At 30.6% G+C, this 22,093-nt stretch overlaps 1 protein-coding gene across 1 annotated transcript in view; it reads right to left on the bottom strand.

Moving 5' to 3' along the window:
- Nucleotides 1-22,093, bottom strand: part of LOC106682439 (H(+)/Cl(-) exchange transporter 7) — a gene marked incomplete in the record, with an annotated part of 222,607 nt that overhangs the window by 24,539 nt on the left and 175,975 nt on the right. The window contains 2 exon segments of the mRNA XM_067045291.1: nucleotides 1,450-1,624; nucleotides 16,626-16,769. Coding sequence (XP_066901392.1) covers nucleotides 1,450-1,624; nucleotides 16,626-16,769 — 319 coding nt within the window.

Here is a 22,093-nt window from a genome sequence, read left to right as displayed (position 1 = left end):
ACCCAAAACATAAAATAGAGTGAGCTAGCGGAATGACTATTGTATGTAGTATTTTAAGCCACAGGTGGAGAGGTGAGGATGTCAGGTAAATTATAAATAATCACTGACTTGTATAAAACTCCCGCCCTCCTATAGAACCATTCTTATTTTACTTCGATGTATTTACTTATAACGAGCAATTGTGGATGTACGACGACGTTATAATCTCTCAAGAAGACCATAATACCAAAAAAATATAGGAAATCTTCCCTTCCCATCCCGCCCCCAATAATTTGAGGATCCAATGCAATAACTCGGGACCATCCTTCTAAACAAAAATGTCAATTCCTTTTATTCGCTTACAATGTTCTCGCTCTTGCAATTATCAATATAAACACAGATTAATTTTATGAAATCACGTATCCCAGGATTGGTTGAAAAATTAAAATCAGTATAGATTACAACAAATTTGATTAGAGAATTTTGTTTAATCTATATGTTTTTAAGTTTGACGAAACAGAAAAATCTTTGATTTTGAGCAAAGAATACACGGGTTTCAACAGAAGTTTCAAGTTTATCAAAGAAAGGACTGTTTGTAGCCTAGCCCCTCTATGGTTAGAATAGGGTGGTACCCTCTAGACTTTGTATAAGCATTTTCCTAGATTAGATAAAACATTTGTTACCCAAGTATACTTTTAATAACGAAAGATGTTATTTTGATGATAACAATAGTTATAGAATTGCTTGATTTTTAAGGCAACTAAATGTCACGCGAAATATATTAAAACAAATATAAGTATGTATATATCAAGGTTCATTTCTCGGGACCGCCGCGAAATAAACATTGACCAGCACAGGTGGGAATCGAACCCAAAACCTTCTGAACCAAACGATCTGGTACCCTCACCCCAGCCCGCTCAGCTATCAGGCCCTCATATTAGTATATTATCTTGTATCTCAAATACACATTGGCCTAGTTGAGTCCGATTTGTGTGTTTTAACATTCTTTTGGTATCTTAAAGTTTGATGTGGATCGGTTAAGTACTTAAGATCTTACATGCTTATAAATGATATGTGTTGCAATTTTCTTGCTACGAAACTGTTATTGCCATATCATGATTTTGTGAAAAATCTGTACTGATGGAATAATACGGAGTTCATTTTCGGTCACCGAAACCGTATAACTTCCCATTACAAATTGACACCATTTTTAACTGAATTAGGTTAAATCAAAATTTATTTTGAAATACAAACATTTAATCACATCCTTTATGATTGTCCTACTTTGTACTAGTAAAAGGTACTGGCTAAAAAAGAAGTTTTATTTTACTAGGATAACTGACTGCTCATTACTTCAGTGTACTAATGAAGTGATAGCCAAAATATTAAATAAAAAATATGGTATGAAGATGGGATGGAGTCAACAATTATAAATATCCAAGTAGTTACGAAGGATAATTAGGGACTGACCAACAGGAGCTCCAAAGGCAGCGGCCACACCAGCAGCCGAGCCGCCCGCTACAAAGTCCCTCTTCTCGTGGTCCTGCCTGAAGTAGTGGAGGACGGAGTGCGGGCCCAAGCAGGGCAGCCACAGAGTCGCCAAGGAGCCCCCGACGATCGCTCCGGAGTGGATCATAGGCCCTTCCTGCAATAGCAACAATTATTCTATCAACTGAATCAAGTTGGAATAATTAAAAAAAAGAATATATATATCGTAACTAAGAAGAATGGAATTCTTCTGGGCAATAACTATGTTGAAAAACAAAAAATAAGATTAATTCCATATTTTGATGTGGTATAATAATTAAAATATAACAAAATAAAAATATATTCTCTTAAATTGGAATAAACTCGAATTGGAAGAGGAAGGCCAATTCCAACTTGGAGGGAAAAACATTTACCCAAAATCTAGTGTGGTGCGTTCTTCACACAACTTTAACTTACCACCCAGCTTTGAAACTACCCTAACACTCTTGAAATCAACCTCGCTCGTTCCTTTATATTATTCACCGTAACATTTACATTCCCGCACTAATTTTGCAAATGAACCAGTAAGTTAAAAGATTGATTAACTCCTCTTTTAACAATTTTAAAAAGTACTTTTAATAATATTTCATTAGTTTTCGTCAGCAAAATTATGACATAAATATAAAAATATAACAGTTTACTATAATTAAATTTACATTCAACTATTAAACATTTAGCCAATGCTAAGTTGTTTAGATTCTCCTTTCTCGACTCAGGCCTGCTAAGTAGGATGAAACGCCGCTTACTAATAAATAGTTTTTCGGCTATTTTTTGTACCTTCCTCGACCTCCAACATCTTCTAACAATAAAAAAATAACCGTGTACAATTCGTGTATTAGAACGGTGAAAAACAGCTATGGTTATCATTCCTCATTTACAATTTAAATTGAAAAAGATAAATAACAACTGGGATAGAATAAAATGTAAACAATCAGTAACACGAAACCTGAAACGCTATGTTAAATGCGCTAACCTTTTATTTTGTAATGTTGATAAAAAAAAAAAAAAAGAAGTAAAATGAAGAATAAAATGTTTCTTTTTATTAATGAATAAATGTTTCAATTGTTTTTTCTTTAGATATAGGCGTTTATGGAGGTGATCTTCTGATGCCTTAGTAAGAGACCGAGGAATTCTGAATTTGTCATTCCTTTCTTGTAGTTCGCTAAGTCTTTTATGTAATTTACCGTTAATACTGTTTCGCAATGTGGTGCTTTGGCTTATTCTAACGATTGAGGAATATTTGATGCCTTTGAGAATGCGAAAACGTTTCAAGAAAGACTTTTCTTTGAAAAATAAAATTAAAAATTTTAGAGACAGTACATTCTGTAAACGAGGTATTGCCTTGAATTTTTGCTGAAACCGCTTGAAGATTAGACTGAAGATCATTGTTTTGAAAGGGTATTTATTTTGAAAAAAAAATTGACTGACCTATGATAACAGTTTTAGAGTTATTATATAAATTTTAGGTGGTTTGCGATGCGTTTCCTGAAGGCAGAGGTTATCAGGCTGGAAGCATTAATCGGTACTTCAATAATGCTTTATCACTGAAAGGCTGAAGAAGCCTATTACAATAACATTGAATGAGTTTTCATTTTTTTTTTTTTACTTATTGTAAAAAAGGATATAGATAAATAGCCAAGCGAATAGCCTATCTTGATAAGATCTTTAGAATAGTGGACGCTCAAAGGTCAAACTGCCTCCACGCAGAATGGAATCGTTGCTTTTCATCAGTATCATTTATCTTATGCATAAACTTAAACCTACGTATTGGAAAACTAAGTTGTATGGCGTGACAGGCTGGGCAGCACTCACCGTTACGCAACGTGAAATAGCGAGGTCTAACATGTGTAAAACCGCTTATGCATTCTATATGATCCAAAATATATTGAAAGCTAGGCGAAAAAAATATGAAATAAAATTAGAACTTTTTGGTTTGTTTTTTAACCACTTCGTTAACTATCTGAACATTTGTTGTCCCTAGGGATTTTAATATGATAAAATTCCGAAATATGTACATAAATATGTGTTAATAAATTGTCAAATATTTTTAAAAATACGTAAATAATATTTATTTATAAATTTTGTATTATTCAACAATATACATTACTAATTAATTAGTAATTTTATAACTTAAAAAAGTTTCATAAATATGTATTTATTATATATTATATGAATAATAATTTAAAGAAATTATATTAAAATATGTACAAAAAAATACTCATTGATTCTGAGAAATTCTCGATGTAATTCTGTGTAAAAATTTATTATTGCCACTGCTTTTAATTTGTGTTCAAAGATGAAAATATAAAATTTTTATGCACTATGTATGATAAATGATAAATTTCACCTTTAAGCTTCTTGGGTTCTCTTGAATTTTACGTAGTTGCTGCGAAAAATGTATTTACAATTGAACAAATAATTTAAGGAAATATGTGATTCAGGACAAAATACCTAGAAATATGCTAAAAATAACAAATATTTCAGAAAATATGTGATTTGCAACAAAATATATAAAAAAGGCCAAATATTTAAAAATATGTGAAATAAAAATGGCTTATTTTGGCCAGAAATGTCTTGAAACATCTTTAGATAGTAAGGAATATCATGGTCAAGTAAAAATATGTAAAAACATAAAAATCCTATCCCTAGTTGTCACTAATGTGTTTAGCGTACAGTGGATTTACAACCAATCTCTTCCTTATCCAATAATACAGCTATTTTGTACTGTTTTTTACTTAAATAAATACATTCATTCCATTTTCAATTAGCATAACGTTCATCAGCTTGAATTTCGGAACATCAGACTAAAAAGTTTTGATTTTATTTTGAAATATGAACGGGAGTGGCAGGAGAGGTAAAAGGCGCTGTGTTACTAACTCCAAAGACTTGCGTCCGAATCCGGCTGTTACTGATAATTATTTATTCTTCTACTGTAACTGTGAGCCGATCCAGTGAGCTCTGGAGTCTTCTGGGGTCCACCCTGCCTCATTAAGTGGGTACCCTTACAGGGGAAATCTGGCGGTTGAACATGATCTTTAAAAAAAAACACCTTGTTCGTAGTTGAAATGGAAACGTTCCAAAGATATTTACTGGAAACAAGATTTTTTTTTCTCTGATGTGGTGACTACTATAAAGAAGAGCTATCCTAAAAAAAAAAAATTGCTAAATAACATTATTATTGATAACTGCACGTCATTACTCGTCTAATGATGCCCGTCTGATTTTCAGAAAAAAATCCCTTAATTATCATTTTTTCTATTAAATTTTACTGAGTTAAGTTGCTAGTTAATTATATCTTGCTCAAGAACGCTGTAGTTGTAATGAGATATCGAAAAAAAACTTGGGCAAATATAAGACAAAGAGAGACCTGTATCTTGGAGTGCGTGTAAAATATTGACATTGAGAAGGATATGGAAGAGGCAGTGGAGGGGATACTTGGTCAATATTTGGCCATTCATCTTTCAACTCCGGGCCATTCTATTACCTATCCTTGTGTTCAATCCGTTCGTCACAAGGTGCGTACATTGTCACCTTAATATAGTTGTTTAATCAGTGGTTATTTCCCACCAATATTTAAAATACTACGGACCAGACAATATAATTTTTAGTTCTCTCCTACTTCTCTTTCACGAACAAGGAATATTGTGTTGGACAGTCTCCATCGAAGCGATTAACAATGAATAATAAAACTAGGAGTAGGGAATCCAATAATGACTCCTACAGTTACAAACCCGAAAATCTAAAATAACGACTTGTGAAAATCCAATGAATGGCATGAGAAATAAGCTGAATTTGAACACTAAGCAAATAGTTTATTTCTGAAAGAATATAATTTTTAGATATTTATTATGCTAAACAGACTCCTGAAAATGACCTATCCATTTTAATATATGGAAGAATAAGCTGAATTTTAAGACTTAGCAATTATTTTATTACTAAAAGGATATAATATTTTTATGAATGGAATATGATCCGGGTGCGGTCAAATAAAACTCAAATAGTAAATGGGTGAACTATTTTTGGAATACACGCCTTAAACCTGAATCATACTTTTAAATTTCGACAATCCTTCCATTCTTGCCACTGTCCCCAACGATAAAAACGTCTTATCTCTGAGTCCATTTACATAAATTTAACGGAGAATTCCGTCAATCATAAAGTTGATAAAGACTGCATCTCCCTTACATACCGACACATTTTGAACATAATAAAACGCTCATAATACTTATTTTCTCTTTGTTCTACATTTCAGAAGCCCACATTCTTGTCATATCTTTTATTCTTGTTTCTCTAAATTCTCACCCCATATTTAATTATTTTTATAGTTACTATCCTTCCTTTTTCAGTTATATCCATTTATCTTAATTTTAATTTATATTCATGTATTACCTACTTAAGTGTACTTATATTAATTACTTTATTATTAATTTACTATTATATATTTACATATCTCTATATCCCCACTCATTTGGTATGTTGTCTTTCTTAATCACTTACATATATTGTATCCCATTATTTTAACTTTATTTCTTCTTTGTTTTTCTATGCATGACAATATTTTTATTTTTTTTAATATTATTTATTTATTTTTAATCATTTTTTCTATAATTTTGTAAATATTTCTTCTCCACCTCTATTATGTATATTATCATTTATTGTGTACCTAATTTTATTAATTTTTACATTGTTTACTTTAAAATTATTTTCGTTCTTATGTGACGTACTCAACTACCATCCCCACTCCTCCCAATACAAACGGTTCACTCTGACTTTGACTCCCATCAAAACAGGTATGAATTTTGTCCCATTCATTTTCATTTGATTTTATTCTTTTCCCTTTCCATCTCTTAATTTGTACTTCCTTTAATATTTCTTCTCTTATTTTATCTCTTATCTTTCTGTTACTATTACCGTTTTCATTTATTGTTTATAACCTTTAATTTTTCTTATTAAATTTTACGTTTCACTGTATACCCCTGTTATTTTCCACTATATTTTTTTTTTTTTTTTTTTTTTTGTAACTATGTCAAGTGTTTGTATCTTTTTTAGCCCTGACGAAGCCCTGCAATGTGGGGCAAAAAGTTGGCTGAAATAAAAATAGTACAACCAGTTACTATTTGACTTTCATTTGACCGCACCCGGACCTATTCCATTCATTAATACACACGGTCAATCAGCAATCTTCCATAATATTTTTATAATTCGGTTAACCGAAATGAGACAACAAGACGTTATTAAATATTTTATTAAAAAATTTTATATATAATGAGCTTTGGTGCTATGGGGATACGTTATACCCATACGTATCCCCATAGCACCACTGGCGGCCCCGAGAAATGAATCTTAACACTCCCAGGTCGGTTAGTACCCGGTGGCAACATCAAAGTAGTTGCCAAAGTTTGGAAAAAAGGACCACTTGGCCCAAGGGCTGGACTAGTCCCCCCCCCCCCACCAGTTACCAATACCAATATACGAGAAAGGAATAAAGCACTAATAACAGAAACACATCTATCAACACAGTCTGGAATTTACATTGAAGGTTATGAAATCTATAGAACGGACTCTCCAGACAGTAAACACCCATACTTATCAAACTAGCACTAAAATACCATTCTTTACAATTAACCATAATACCAGGCCTAAAGGCTACAGCTATCATTCTAATGATTCTTCACCACAACATTACATTTACAGCGGTTTAACCAATGAAATGACTTCCTGTCTGTTTAAAATCTTCAATAACTTATGACACAAAAGACTTATGGATACACTAAAGAACATGCACACAATACCAGATCATCTTTTTGAAGTTGGAACACATGTCTCAGACAGACACTGTAACCTTGGGTAATCAACCTTGGGTTGATATTCGACCTAAGAATGACATGGGTTCCACATATCAAGAATAACAGACAAACCCTAAATCAAAGGTACCCCATTTTTCACCCAATTCGAAACATTCACAATTAAAACTTGGATATTCCATACTCCCACTTAATTTCAGATCTTTGAGGCAAAAGCAATTGGGACCATTACAAAAGCTACTTTTAATACTGATTTTACATAGCTCCTTTACAAAGTTTTACATATTGATCTTAACATGCCAACTGTTAACGAATACTTACGAAACAAGTGCAATCGATTCCATGACAAATTTCAAAGGCATCCTAACACTCTCATAAATGCACTAAAATATCGGTAGAGTACTGAAGGGAAACTGGTGGACGGATCTAATCATTACCTGAGGCCTGAAGGAGTTGCTACAGGAAACTAATCCCTCGCATGATATTTTCACAAGTAATAATACATCAAATTAACTAATTGTCATGTTAATTGACAGTTGTGAATAAAGTTATGAAGTTTAAAAAAAATATGTAATCTTATGAGAAAAAACAAATGGAAATCGTTCCGGAGTTCATATTCAAATTAGGAAGGGGAGGACGAGATGATTACATATTTTTTTTTTCATATTAGTTTTATTATGAAAGGGTTTTCATTCGAAACACCAACCAGTGTTATTGAATCGATATCAGCTTGAGAAACGTATGGTATTATAATATTATATTATTTGTAAATTAGGAGAATGTGCTGAGTGGTAGATTATGCAGGTTGGCTAGCGGAAGCACCTCGGGAGGTGCTAATAATACTGCATTATTTAGTTAATGTGCAATGGTCCTACCACAGTCATCAATTAGTCTTAACTAGCTCTTGTGCACTATTCAGCTTTTAGCTTCTTGAACTCAAGTCAAAGCCGTGTAATTTGTCGTTCTTGCGATTTACGACCACATAATGTTATATTACTTAACCTAATTAGGATAGTAAAAAAAAACCTATTTTATGAAGTATTTTCCCCTCATTTTTAATTGGATAACAGATGTAAGAAGATTTAATTTTTGGTTTAAAATATAGAAAAAAGTAGTCAGGTAGGATTAAAGATTAGTTGAAACAATCAAAAAGAACTTCTTTAAAACCAATTCAATTTACAAACAAATTTTCAACCTCTAAATCAATTTGAGTGGACTGTGGAGGTGCGTAGAAACTTGACAACCTAAAATTATTTTGTATAGTAGAGTATTCAATTATAAGTCAGTATATTTACTTTTGGAATAATATTAAATATATTAAAAAAACAATACTGGAGCATATCGTGTAGATAATAAACGAAATTCGAATTGAAATTATTAATTAACAGCAGTTATTTGAGAAGAGAAATTGAAAATTTTGAAATAAATTGAATATATTTACAAGTAGAATTACAATTTGTCCAAAAAAATAAAAGAGTTCACTTTAGAGAAGTGGAGATTTTAAATTTTAATAAAATACTCATGTATACAAGAATATGGGTAAGACATACCGGAAACCTGCAAAACCGTTTTTTTAGAGTTACGAAATAGAAGTAAACTGCACCTTATTTACGATGTCCTTCAATACTGTGAAAAAGTCTATAATATATTTTTAAAAGTCTATTATTCAGTTATTTTTAACTATTAAGTTATTTTATTTATTGTTTTTAAAATCTATTTATTAGTCTAGTACTTGACGCAAGTAGGTTTGTACTACTTTTTCTTCATCGCTCACTCTTTGGTTAGACCACTAAGTGCAGCCATACCACCTGCAGTCCAAGGCATCTGCATTACAAGAAGCCTTGGTTCTTTGGTCAGAGGTAGTACTTGAAGAAGAAATTAAATTTTAAACCAGTAGGCATAAGGACAATTGATTGGTTTTATAAACGCGTTTTTTTTTAATCAACGTTCATTAGAATCAATGATATAACGTTCAGCCTTCGACTCGTGTAATCTATTTTTTCCTTGTCCGTTTTGGTAGTTTTTCTGTCTATATTTTTTTTAATTTGTAATTTAGCGTTATCTTATGTTCTCCAGTTTGGGAGAGAAAATACGGGAAACCCTACAGGTTACCAACATATTCAAACCAGAATTTCCAAATTTATTTCGAGGGTCTAAAAGTCAACTCGCACAGGCCAGATTAGAACCGGCACCGGGATGGGATAATGTAGCTCAACACGCTCGGCCAGCAATGAACTTCTATATCAGTATATGCTTTTACATGTCCTTCAAAGGCAATGAAGCAAAACCTGTTAAGGTGAACTTCTACTTAATTATTGAGTTATTAAAGCTTATACTTTATCAACTTTAGCCGGAATAATAATCGACAATTAATTAATATTATAGCCTGTATCTTTTATAACCACCAAAACAAGGAATTCCATAATTTATTGTAATTAGGGTAAGCCCCCTAAAGTAGACTTAATATAGGATTTGCTGCCCAATGACTTTACAGCGCTTATTTTAGAGGTCCCTGCGGAGGACCTTTAAACCACACTGCCTTCCAATTGGCTGAAGCCGCTGATAATTCAGACCACTCCCTGCTTAATTTTTTTTTTTACTAATTTTTGTTGTTACATACGATAACAAATATATAATATTAGAGGTTGAAAATCAATCAATTTCAATTATAACATCCAGAATGTTTCAAATAATAAAACTGGAAGGTACAAAAGATGAACCATAGTAGTACTTTTAAACTCGTTTCTGTCAATAGGTTCTAATGTAAGAATATTTAAAAAGTTTATTTTAGTAATAACTCCCTGGAGGTGCGTAGGTTTCTAATACAGTAGATTTTTCAAAATGGCCGACGTTTGTTAGGTTTATGAAGTATTACAAATAGATCAAATACTTAAGTCGGTTAAATTAAAAGGGTCAAATTGTGCTAAGTATGCTATATAACGTTTACGTGAATCAGAGTATATATCATTTGATTATAACATCTATGCGGCCAGATGGGGTAAATTGATAAATAACCTATAGTAAATATCATTTATAGTTAAGTATTCAAACACAGAAAATATTTTATTTAATCACATTAGGCAAATTAATATTTTATTTTAAATTAATGTACACAAATTTAATCACTGTAATAATGTAATTTTTGTAAATTCTTCATGTTTATAAACCAGATTTGTAACTCCCAAGGAAGACGTTTTTAGTTCGGTACTATCTGTACTATTTTTACTTTAACGTCTAGTTTTAGGATTATTTGAATATTTTCGATTCGTTTATGTTGCTATAGCTAAGAAAATTTACACCATTGAGTTGATCAAACCGCAATCTCCTGCGGACAAAACCGATCTGATAGAACAAACTGAGTCGGTAAGGCTGCCTGCTGACCTGCGTAGACCCCAATGCGGTGAGCCTTTGCGGGTACGTGACAAAACATGAATACCCTCCCACAACCGCCACCGCAACCTCTTCATACCTTATCATCACTCCTACAACATCATGTCTTTATACCAAATATTAATTCACATCTAGCAAGAAACAGTTAGTGATTGTTCAGTATTTATATTGCAGTAATGTTAACAGTTGACCAAACGTTTAAGCCTTGTTTAATTTGATTTTTAAAATCGTATTTCATAAAAAATGATGTATCCATCACCAAGTGTGTCTAGTTTGTCGAATAATCTCTTCATCTACATTGTGTTTTTATCTTTCATTTTTCCCTCCATAGAAACCCTATTGGAGAGTCATGTATTTATTTATCTTACAAATACCATGTTATAAATAGCCATATTACCAGATAAAAATGATTTTGTGAATTTTGGTTTCAGCAATAATGGAGAAGTATAAAATAACAATATATATTAAAAGGATAAAATGAAAATAAAATACAAAACAATAAATAAGCACAATAAAAGAACATAAGAAAGGTAACAAAATAAAAATTAAAACAAGAAGTCAATTAAAATTTTATAAATATTTTATAATTATAAAAAGAAAGTTTTTATTATATTTATGAGAAGCGAATTTGTTTTATTTATGAGACAGAAATAATTTTTTTATTTATAAAAGAAAATGGAATTGAAGCATTTTAATTTAATTATTTAATATAACATAAAATGAAAAATTAGCCTCTATTCTGGAGCAAATGAGACGTTTGGTCGTAACTGAAAACATTAACAATGTTAAATTGTTTGTGAATTTAAATAATTAACCATTCAACCAGTAGTAACTTACTTAATATCAATATAATTGTTTGAACAAAACATATTTCTTGAAAATTCATTCAATAATTTATTAAATTAGCCTTAAAAACCCCGAATACGTCAACAACTGAAATTCATAAAAAAATCTTTTATTTCGAACGCCCCCAGAATAATAAAAATGTACAGGTTCTATCATAATTGTCTATCTGCGTACACTGTGGTAGATCACACACTTTAGTAAATTTCAAAAAACAAAATAAAAATATTAAAATTAGAAATATATTTTTGTTTATAAATAATGATACACAACTAAATAGACGAAAAAAGATATAACTAGTAATATATTAATAAATTTTAGTTCTAACCATCCTTACTCACATATTTATCATATCATTTCATATTTTTCAATTTGATTAAAAAAAGCAATAGTTTTAACAGATTCTGATTTTTTAAAAGATATTAAAACACAAATTTACAATATTTTAATTGAAAACTTTTATCCTAAAAAATTAATCAATAAATTGTGGTATGAGAGACTTAAAAACAGCTCCATAGCAAAGAATAGCTTTAGCAGTATAAAGAAATCCACTGAAAATAATAATAAATATAACTAAGGATAAATTACAAGTATTTTAGCAATTTAAAAAAATCTAATCAAAGAAGTATTATAGATTTTTTTTTAAATATAGATAATAAAATATCAGATAAGGATATTATATTATATAAAATAAAATTAGAAAGGAAGTTGATAGAAATCATAATTATCAATGTTTTAAATTGAAATATATACCAGGTTTAACGGATAAAATTAAAAGGAAATTTGTGGAATGTGACCATAATAATCTGAAATTAGGCTTATATAATGGCAATAAATTAGGCAATTTTCTCAACAATATGAAAGACAAAATTGATAAGGAAAAACAAAATGTAATTTACAAATTAATAGCTAGAATTGTGAAGGTGTGTATATTGGAGTGACTTCTAAAAAAATGAAGAACTAGGGTTCAGGGACATAAGAGCAATTGTAAAAATGTAAAATATATCAACACAACAGCACTGGCACAACATAGCTTAAAGTATAAACATGTTTTTGATTTTAAAAATCAAAAAAATTTTATGCCTAGTAAATCATAAAAGAAATAGAAAAATAACTGGAGCAATATATATCACAAAAAACAAAGGTAACGCTATTCATTTTAAGACAGATACCAAACATTTGATTAAGCCCTTTACACAGATATAGTAAATCATTTAGTAATTTAATATTGTAAATCAGAATTAGATAGTAGAATATATTTAATAAATTATAGTGTTGTTGGAATATATTTAAAAAAGAAATAATGTTAATAGATTAATAATCTTTTGTAGAACAGAGGTAGGAGAATAAAGACTTAGTTTATAATCTATTTGTTGTCAATGGTAAAGATAATCTGGTTTCAGGAAGGTATTTCCTTATTTATAACAATTATTTTGGTATTTTTAATTATTGATATTTATATTATTGACAACAATATGCTATTGTTAGAATTATAAGACTAATAAGGATAACACAAAATGTAATTTTCAAAGATATTTTAATCAGGTAATTGTTTTAAATGTTAAAAAAGAAATTGTGATATATTTATTAATTGTTGCAGGTATAATATGAATTTAAAAATTAGTTGTAGATACCTGATGATGGGGTGACAACCCGAAATGTTGTTATTGGTTTTAATAAAATAAAATAAAATAATTAAAACAATGAAGAGTACATTTCACAAGATCTTATTACAAATGAAACTCATTCATTAAAAGATATAACTTTAAGAATCAATATTATTAGTCTTAAAAAAACAAATTTCTTGAAAAAAAATCATTCAATAATTTATTATATCAGCCCTAAAAAAGCCGAATATGTCAACAACTGAAATTCATAAAAAAATCTTTTATATCGAACGCCTAACAATAAAACCCCTTAAGAATAATACAAATATACAGGTTATATTATAATTGTGTATCTCCATACACTGTGCATCACTTTAATAAATTACAAAAACAAAAAAATAAAATAAAAATAAGAGTATTAAAATTTATAATATATATGTGGTTATAAATAATGATACACAAACATATATGTAGATGGTTGATAGCTGAGGCAGTGGAAAAAATAAATTGAAGGAAATTAGAGAGAATCCCGTACGTTTGGAAATGAGCAAGATTATCTAAAATAATGTTGCACGAATGATAAAGAATTTAATCAAGAAAAAGAGCAGAATCGTACAATGCAAGGAAAGAAAAACAAGAACGTAGGAAGGTTTTTGCTTCTTGAGGATTACAATAGAAAGAAACCAATGAGAAGTTGACGTCAGATATTTGGATAAATTTAACTATATTAGATTACGATAGATTTTGATGGGTTTAACAGAAAGTCTATTTGTTTAACATAGTGATTAACACTATTTGCAAGAAAAAACTTGTAACATTTAGAAGCAACTTGCTATAAATAATGTATTTGATGAAGGGAGAGAGTATGATTAGGTCGATATATCAGTGAGATATGATCTGCTGGCAAACCTCATTACGGCCTGCATCATCTCATTCGGATGTAATAACTTTCTCATCGAGCAATTTTATAAGGGATCGTAGCTGAGTTGTTTCGTCTTGGCTTTTTGTTCGAGTTCAATGTAGTTTATCATTGGTTAACTCAGTTGTTAATCAACCAATATTAAAATAATAATCCTGTAATTAGATATTTACCCGTCCAGAAATGAGATTTGGCGTGTTTATTGTAAAGATAAAATGTTAGGTTTTTTAGTTTGCCTAAATTATATGTAATGTTTTATCGATGTATAAAAATAAAATAATCATATGAAGTTTTTGGCATTTTTCAAACCTATTGTGGATGACCGATTAGAGATTGTCACTATCGATTATTTAAAAAAAAATTATGTTATGTGCGCACTTTCGTTAAACGAAATAATATCGAACAAGTTCAAAGAGCTTTCAAACTTTGTATGTGAATAATGAGATTGTTAAGTAACTGTTCAAACAATTGGAACTTGATCAACTGAGATCGTACACTAATTGTAAACAATAAACCTGACGAAAAGAAGATTATTTTCGCAAGTTAGAAGCTAAAAAAAGAAGAAAGAAATCTACTATAGCAACTTATAACTTATAGCAATAAATTATCAGGACATTGAAACGTAGAATATTAGGAAAATAGCAAATATAAGCATTCATGCTTTTTTGGTACAATATATTAAATTGGACAGAGAATTGAGTCCAAGTCCACACATTGATTACATATTTTGACCACGCCCTATTTTATTTTGTAAATAACTAATAATTGTTTAATATAATACAAAATTTGTTACTAATTCAACGTTGACATGTTACATATTTGTATACAAACAAAAAATAATCCGGCAAGGTGTGCGATACTCAGATCTTTCACTTACCTCACTTATTATGTACTTTCACAAATTCAAATGGGTTATGTGTTTTTTCATTATTCTCCATTTCCGTCAACAATTTTGTTTGTTAGATATTATTTTTTCTTAAATATTTCGCTTTTCTACGGTTTATTATAAACTTATATTATTCCTCTTATTTTCAGATATATTTATAACGTATAAAATCCATCATGTAAAGTGGCTTTCCCTACAAAGTGGTTTTATTGAAGTCTTCGCTGTAACACCCTATGCATATTCCTACCTTAAATACATAATTTATCTTGCGAACACACATAACATCCATTGAAGAATGGTGTCAAAACTAGAGAATCAAAATAAATCCTGACAAATCCCACCAGACCACCTTTACTTTCCGTCGTAAACCTCTACCCTCCTGTCCTACAGTATCCTTTTTAAATACTCCACCAAAGCCTGCTGAACAGATTTGATACTTAGGACTCCATCTTGACAAGAGACTTACTTGGAATCCACATACAAGACTGAAACGAAAAGAGACTGCACGTAGATTTCGTTTGCTACAATACCTACTTGACATACGTTCTAAACTCCCCATTCACTACCAAGAATTATTATATACTATGATAATTAGACCAATTTGGACATATAGAATTGAGCTCTGAGGCTCTAACCAAACCATCAAATTCCTCCCGCATCCAATCCTTACAATCCAAAATCCTTGATGCTCCTTATTACGTTACAAATAAACTCATCCTTAAAGATCTTAACATCCCATTCGTTGAAGATTTGGCCCAAAACAGATATGCATCTTTTCATTCCAAACTCCTTACCCATCCTATCCCATTAGTTCTTAATCTCTCTTCCTTAACAATTCCTGATAATCCTCCGAGGCGTCTGAAGAGAAGATGGCTACGGGACCTTCTAATTTAAATTAACGCTTGAAGTACCACCAACGGGTGGTTCCTTCCCCAGATTTTCAATTGTAAATGAAATATTCCACATATAACTTATTGTATTTATTATTTGTACAGTTGTAAATTACATTAAATCAATAAATAAAAAAAAAAAGTTGTGAACGGCGTTTTTTGGCTAGGCTGTTCACAAACACAAACTTGCCAACGTTTCGTGAAATTTAGTAATTTGGATTCAGGATGCTTAAAACGTGTCTTTGCGTTGAAAATGCAGGTTTTAAATTTTTCACAATGGCAATATTCTCACTAGATATAACATAAATCGGTAAGCGGCTGTAAAAATTAGCTGTATTTATCTATAGTTAACTGAAAATTTGTGCAAAGTGGATCAGGTCATGTTTGAAACGGAGCTACTAAATTATGTATATGCGTCTGGATTTGTGTCACCCCCACGCCGTTCCTTGCCAACCCATGGGGTTTTCAATACGGAGGGTGTCGAGAGATCATGTATGGTCGGGCAGCGTCCTGCTACGTGTCCGATCAATGTTTATCTCCGTTCATTTCTCTGATATCGATTGATAAATTTACCAAAATAATACCTCTTTTTCTTTTATAATTTTAAGCCATCTACATTAATATAAGAACAAAATAATCATAGCAGCCTGACAGAAATTACATGACAAAACAGGTTTTGCTTTAATACTAATTAGAACATTAATTGGTCCAAATAGTAATGTGATGAGTTATGAATAGACAGTTGCGCACATAAAGAGAGATGTATACACAGACACTCACCTTGCCGCCTGCGAGGCCTCCGACGCAGGTGAGGATGGTACTCAGCATCCTGACGATGAGAACCTTCACTTCGACCACGTGCGGCATCTTCACACCATTCAAGTAGCCAATCACGGCTGGCACACCACTCCCTGAAGCCGCGGGCTGCAAAAAAAAATCATGTATATAACAATTTGTAATCGTAAAATTATTAATGAAATTTCTATTATCACTTTGTAGCCGTGTGACAAAAAAAGTCGGCCAAAGTGGTAAAGTACATAGTTCAGTATTTAATTACGGTACAGAATTACCTTTATTTAATGGTTTAAGAAATTGATAAATTGTATTATATCAGCTTCCTCGCTACAAAAGCTAAGGAAGTTTTGTAATCATTATCATGCAGATAACGAAAAGAAAACTTATGTCCTCATAATCGAAAATTTTCACTTACATTTTATGTTTTAGGTATCAATTTTCGATTACTTTATTGAAAAATATGTAAAACTAGTAGTTAAAATTGATGAGTCTGCCAAGTATAGGTAGGGGGATTAAAAAATGTCGGCTGTTTTAAAGCGATAAAAAAAAAAAAATAATTTCTCATTCGGAGGGATAATTTCTAATTTCTCAAAAAGTAGGAACAACGCAAGAAAACCTAAAAGAACATCATATAAAGAAGAGCAAATTTGCTATAATATGAGCCCTAATAGAGCTATTTACGTTAAATGGTTTTCGAGATATAGCATTTTAAAAAACAACATTTCATAAAAATGTTGTATGGGACGTACTGAAAGATCAGTAGTTAGTGAATTTATTTTGAAAAATCTATATCTCAAAAACCATTTGACGTACAGATGTCTATTAGCACTCAAATTAAAGCTAGTTTAATGAACTATATAGTATTTTATGATGTTTATCTTCGTAGGAGTAATAGTTGCATCAATAAAATGCATTGATTTATAATTGTTCGGACAAATTTTCATTTGCCAAATTTATATTCATATGTGAATATCATAAAAACTACTACCCCTACAAAGATAAGTGTCATAAACTACTTTATAGTTAGTTAAATTTCCTTTATTTTGAGTGTTGGCAGACATATGTGCGTCTTATGGATCTAGATATATATGTATTCAAAAATCCAACATTTTATACGAAAAACTATAAATTAACAATTTATGAGTTTATTTTGTCAAATATCATAAAAACTACTACTCCTACAAAGATAAACATAATAAACTATTTTGTAGTAAATGTAACTAGCTTTAATTTCAGCGCTGGCAAACATCTGTACGTCCAATGGTATCTGAAATGACGTTTTTCATAAATCAAACTTATTGTTCGAATAACTATAAATCAATTTATTTTAGGAAATATCATGAAAACTACTATCCCTACAAAGGTAAAATATATAAACTTATTTATAGTACATTATACTAGCTTTAATTTGAGTGCTAATAGACATCTGTACGTCTTATAGTTCCTGAGATATAGATTTCTCAAAATAAATTAGCTAACTATTAGTAAAGATTAGTCTTTCAGAAGATTTTTAAGAAATGTTGTTTTTTAAAAGGCTATATCTCGAGAACTATTGGACATATATAGCTCTTTTAGGGCTAATATTTCAGCAAATTCACTCTTCTTTAAATAATGCTCTCTAAGATTATCTAGTGTTGTTGGTAGTTTTTTGGTATAGAACTCCGAATGAAAAATTAAGGTTTTGAAACAGTCGCTATTTTTTATTCCCCCTACCTATACTTGGCAGATTTATCAATTTTGACTAGAACGATAATTTTCATTAAAGTAATCAAAAATTGGGATGAGATAACTGCCTTTTTAGCTTCCCGGCTCTTGTACTAAATCGCCTTCTATTCATCCTCATCCTGGAAATAAGAGGACTACTCAGCTTAAAAGGCAATGGAGCAAACCGGCCCAGTAGAAATCCGGCTCGAGAGCAAATATTCTTCCGAATCAAACTCTCGGCAGAAAACAGGGCCGGTAAAATCCTTAGCGTGTGCTAGGAGGATGGTTCATTTTTATTTCGGGGCCCACCATTGGAGTAAATCTGAACCTTCCCTCCCCGGTTAGAATAGGTTGGTAACCTGTAGGATACCCCGTCCTCCCATCCTGAAATCGGACGTTAAATTCCTAATATAAAAATTATGATGTTTTTAAAAAAAAATAAATTTCTTCAACTGAACTTTTATTCATCTTAATTCAAGATATAAATTTATCAATTATTTCAAACAGAAATATTTTAGTCAAAGAAAAAATTTATATTTTATTAAGGCGATAATGTTTTTGTAATAAGTCAGTTATTAAGATGAAAATGAACAAATAAAATAACCCCACATATTCAATAATATAATTTATCTTTAATTTATAGATATTTTTTCTGTTTAAACTAATCTTTCCAAACCTGCTGTTACTGTGGTAGAGAGCGTATAAGGCGAAATCGAAGGAATGTTCCGGTTGTTTCTCTAGCATTGCCCTGAGTTACAGTTATGGTGAAATTGTTTTCAGAATATGGCATGTCTTCCGCGAGCAGCGGTCCGTTACGTTGCAGTATATGCCCACTCTCTCCCTTCCCTCATGTCAGGGGAAAGGTTTAGGCAATATAGTATTTCAAAAAGATCCTTTCCTTTTTTCCGAGGATGTATATTTCGAAAAATGTACATATTCCCAAGTTTCCAAACTTTATTGCAGCGCCTCTCGCCGAATATATGGCATAAAAAGAAATTTTTTATAAAAAGGATATGGATAGCTAAATAAATAAGTGTATCAAATCTATATAAATAAGTGTATTACTTCTACAATAATACATAGTAATTAAATAGTATTAATTATTAGTGACAATTAAAGTGAAATTAAAATTAATAAGTTAATCCTATTTTAAAATTACAAAGAAAGGCTAACTTTTCTGATATATATATAATTAAAAATATGAAACAAATACAATTTGGGAATGATGATGAATACAATAACAAAAACATAAGTTTATCGATGTAATATTAATAAAATGTTAATAATTCTTGCGTTTATGCTGATTGTAATAATAATTAGCAGAACAAGGCCATAATTTTGATTTTCAGGACGTTAAAATACTGTCTAAAGCAAAAAATATTTTTACGAAAAACCATTCTCTAACAATGACTGAAAATCCAAATAATGGAATCAATTATAAAACAGACACAAGAAATTTATATACGGAACTCGTAAATAAATTGAACAAATAATTAACTGCCTACAAAAAAAAGTTAAAAGGGAATTCCAATAGAGTGCTCTGAAAAAAAGTTTGAGTATCGTTGAAACTAAGATGGTATAAGGCGAAAAATGGTTGGAAAAGGAGAAAGTGGCAACTTTCATATTATTGGTTATATTACATTAATAATAACGTAATTTAAAATTTTATTTTAACATCGTTAAAATAAATAAAACTAAAAAAAAACGAATTTGTTCAAAGATAAGCGAAAAACTTTTTGATTCATAAATTTTAACAGTAGTATAGATTTTTAAACATAAATCTTTTGTAAAAGATCTATTAAATTATATATAGCAGATATAAAACTCCGATAAAAATAAGTAAAAGTAAAAATGATCACAGAAAAAAAAAAAATGCTGGGAATATGTAACCGGAACGTTAAAGAAGGGTGGAGTTTATGTGTATAGAATAGAACTTATTATTATATCCTCCTCATTTTTATTATTATATTCTATTATAGTAAAAAGTGAAGTTAATGAGGTTTAAAACTTTTTTCACTTAATTTTCTTAATTAATATTTAATAAAAAAATACATGTTTAATCTTAAAATATTTATGTTCTAAATAAATATTGAACTTTTTTTTCTTTTTTTTCCATAGTTCATTTATGATACTGATTTATTCAACAGGAAAAAGAAACAGAATTGAAAAAATGTTGAAAGAGATAGCGATAAAGACCTAGTGAAAAAAGACAATTTAAAGGCTATAAATTCAGCGCATATATCTACAGTCAGTGTTGGAGTATCAGGGTTAAAACTGATGAATGCACATTGAATGGCAAAGGTATGTTCTGGGTTTATCTAGAAACTAGTCAAGGAAAACTGAATCATCAAGCAGAATGATGATTAAATAATTTTTATACATTATTCAAAATTGTTTCAAAAATATAACTTAGCTATCTTTTTTCTTTCGACCTTTCTCCTGTGAAAATACAAGATTAATAGATGTCATCAAATTTTCCGATTTGGTTTATTAGTCGTACAGTAGTAACCTGTGGATTTGTAAAGACCTTTGTTAAATAATACACATGTTTAAATAAATAGATTAAATATTAATCTTAATACACTATGCTACTAACTTCTAGGATCTTGGTTTGAATCAGGGCAGATAATTATTTTCTGTTACACTGTAGCCTCGAGTCAACCGTGTGGATTATGAACCCCTCCTGGTGTTATTAATAGTAATAAATTATTATTGATATCAATAACAACCAACAGTAATAAAATAATTCAGACAACGAAATATACTTTGGTACAGGACATGTTCTCCCAAAGTTATCACGTTTTGTCTTTTTTACAACAACCCTTTATTTGGCTCTAATAGCAATTTTCCCCCTTTTATGGCACCACATGTCGAAGATGTTAATTTCTCATCAATAAAATAGGTATACTTCGCATTACGCGCTTTATTATATACTACATAGGACGCTGCCTCAGCCTTGGCTCTGTCTACTTCAAATTCCTCGAAATCCCCCCCCCCTTCATTCCGTTCTATCAACACAACCCCCATTGATATCCTCCCTTCTTGAAATTCCTATCCCCACCTTCATATGATGCATAAAATTCCCTCATGTCAGAGATAAGGCAAATTCTAGAGAGTACTAGAAAATCAGTAGTCACAAAGAATTGTCGAAGGACATTCAAAGAGATAAGTTATATTTAATAGACTAAGTTTTGAATAGGACGTCGTAAAGCCTGTATCCTTCCTTTCCTATAAATAAAGTATATCTCAGGCTACTCTGTGTCCGTTTTCATTAAATGATTTAATAAGGTATGGCATTGAGGTCTCCTATATAAACTAAAGAAAGCAGGCATTCCAAAATACCTATACAATATTCTGAATTCATTCCTCAATGGTAGAATATTTTCAGTCAGAATTAATAACAAAAATTCAACCCTAAGACAAATCAATGCCGGTACTTCACAAGGTTCAGTCCTTTCTCCCATTTTGTTTAACTACTACCTTCACGACATCATCCAGTCCACACACACTTCCATAGCTATGTTCGCTGACGATACAGCTGTGTTCTCTCAACATGATGACATAATACCAGGTCATTCAAAAAGTCCTGTCGTTCTTTTGGGGGAAATTATAAATAAATAAATATTTTCAAATAATCACCTTTATTCATCAAAATATCCACCGTTACAGTCGGTAACCTTCTCCCAACGAGATGGTAAAGCCCAAATTCCTTCCTTAAAAAACTGTTGATTTTTACTGCAAAAATAAGT

Source organism: Halyomorpha halys, unplaced genomic scaffold (assembly GCF_000696795.3).
Source record: "Halyomorpha halys isolate HHAL.00 unplaced genomic scaffold, Hhal_1.1 Scaffold413.1, whole genome shotgun sequence".
In the NCBI taxonomy this organism is placed as follows: Eukaryota; Metazoa; Arthropoda; class Insecta; order Hemiptera; family Pentatomidae; genus Halyomorpha; species Halyomorpha halys.
This window is presented reverse-complemented; position numbering and strand designations above follow the sequence as displayed.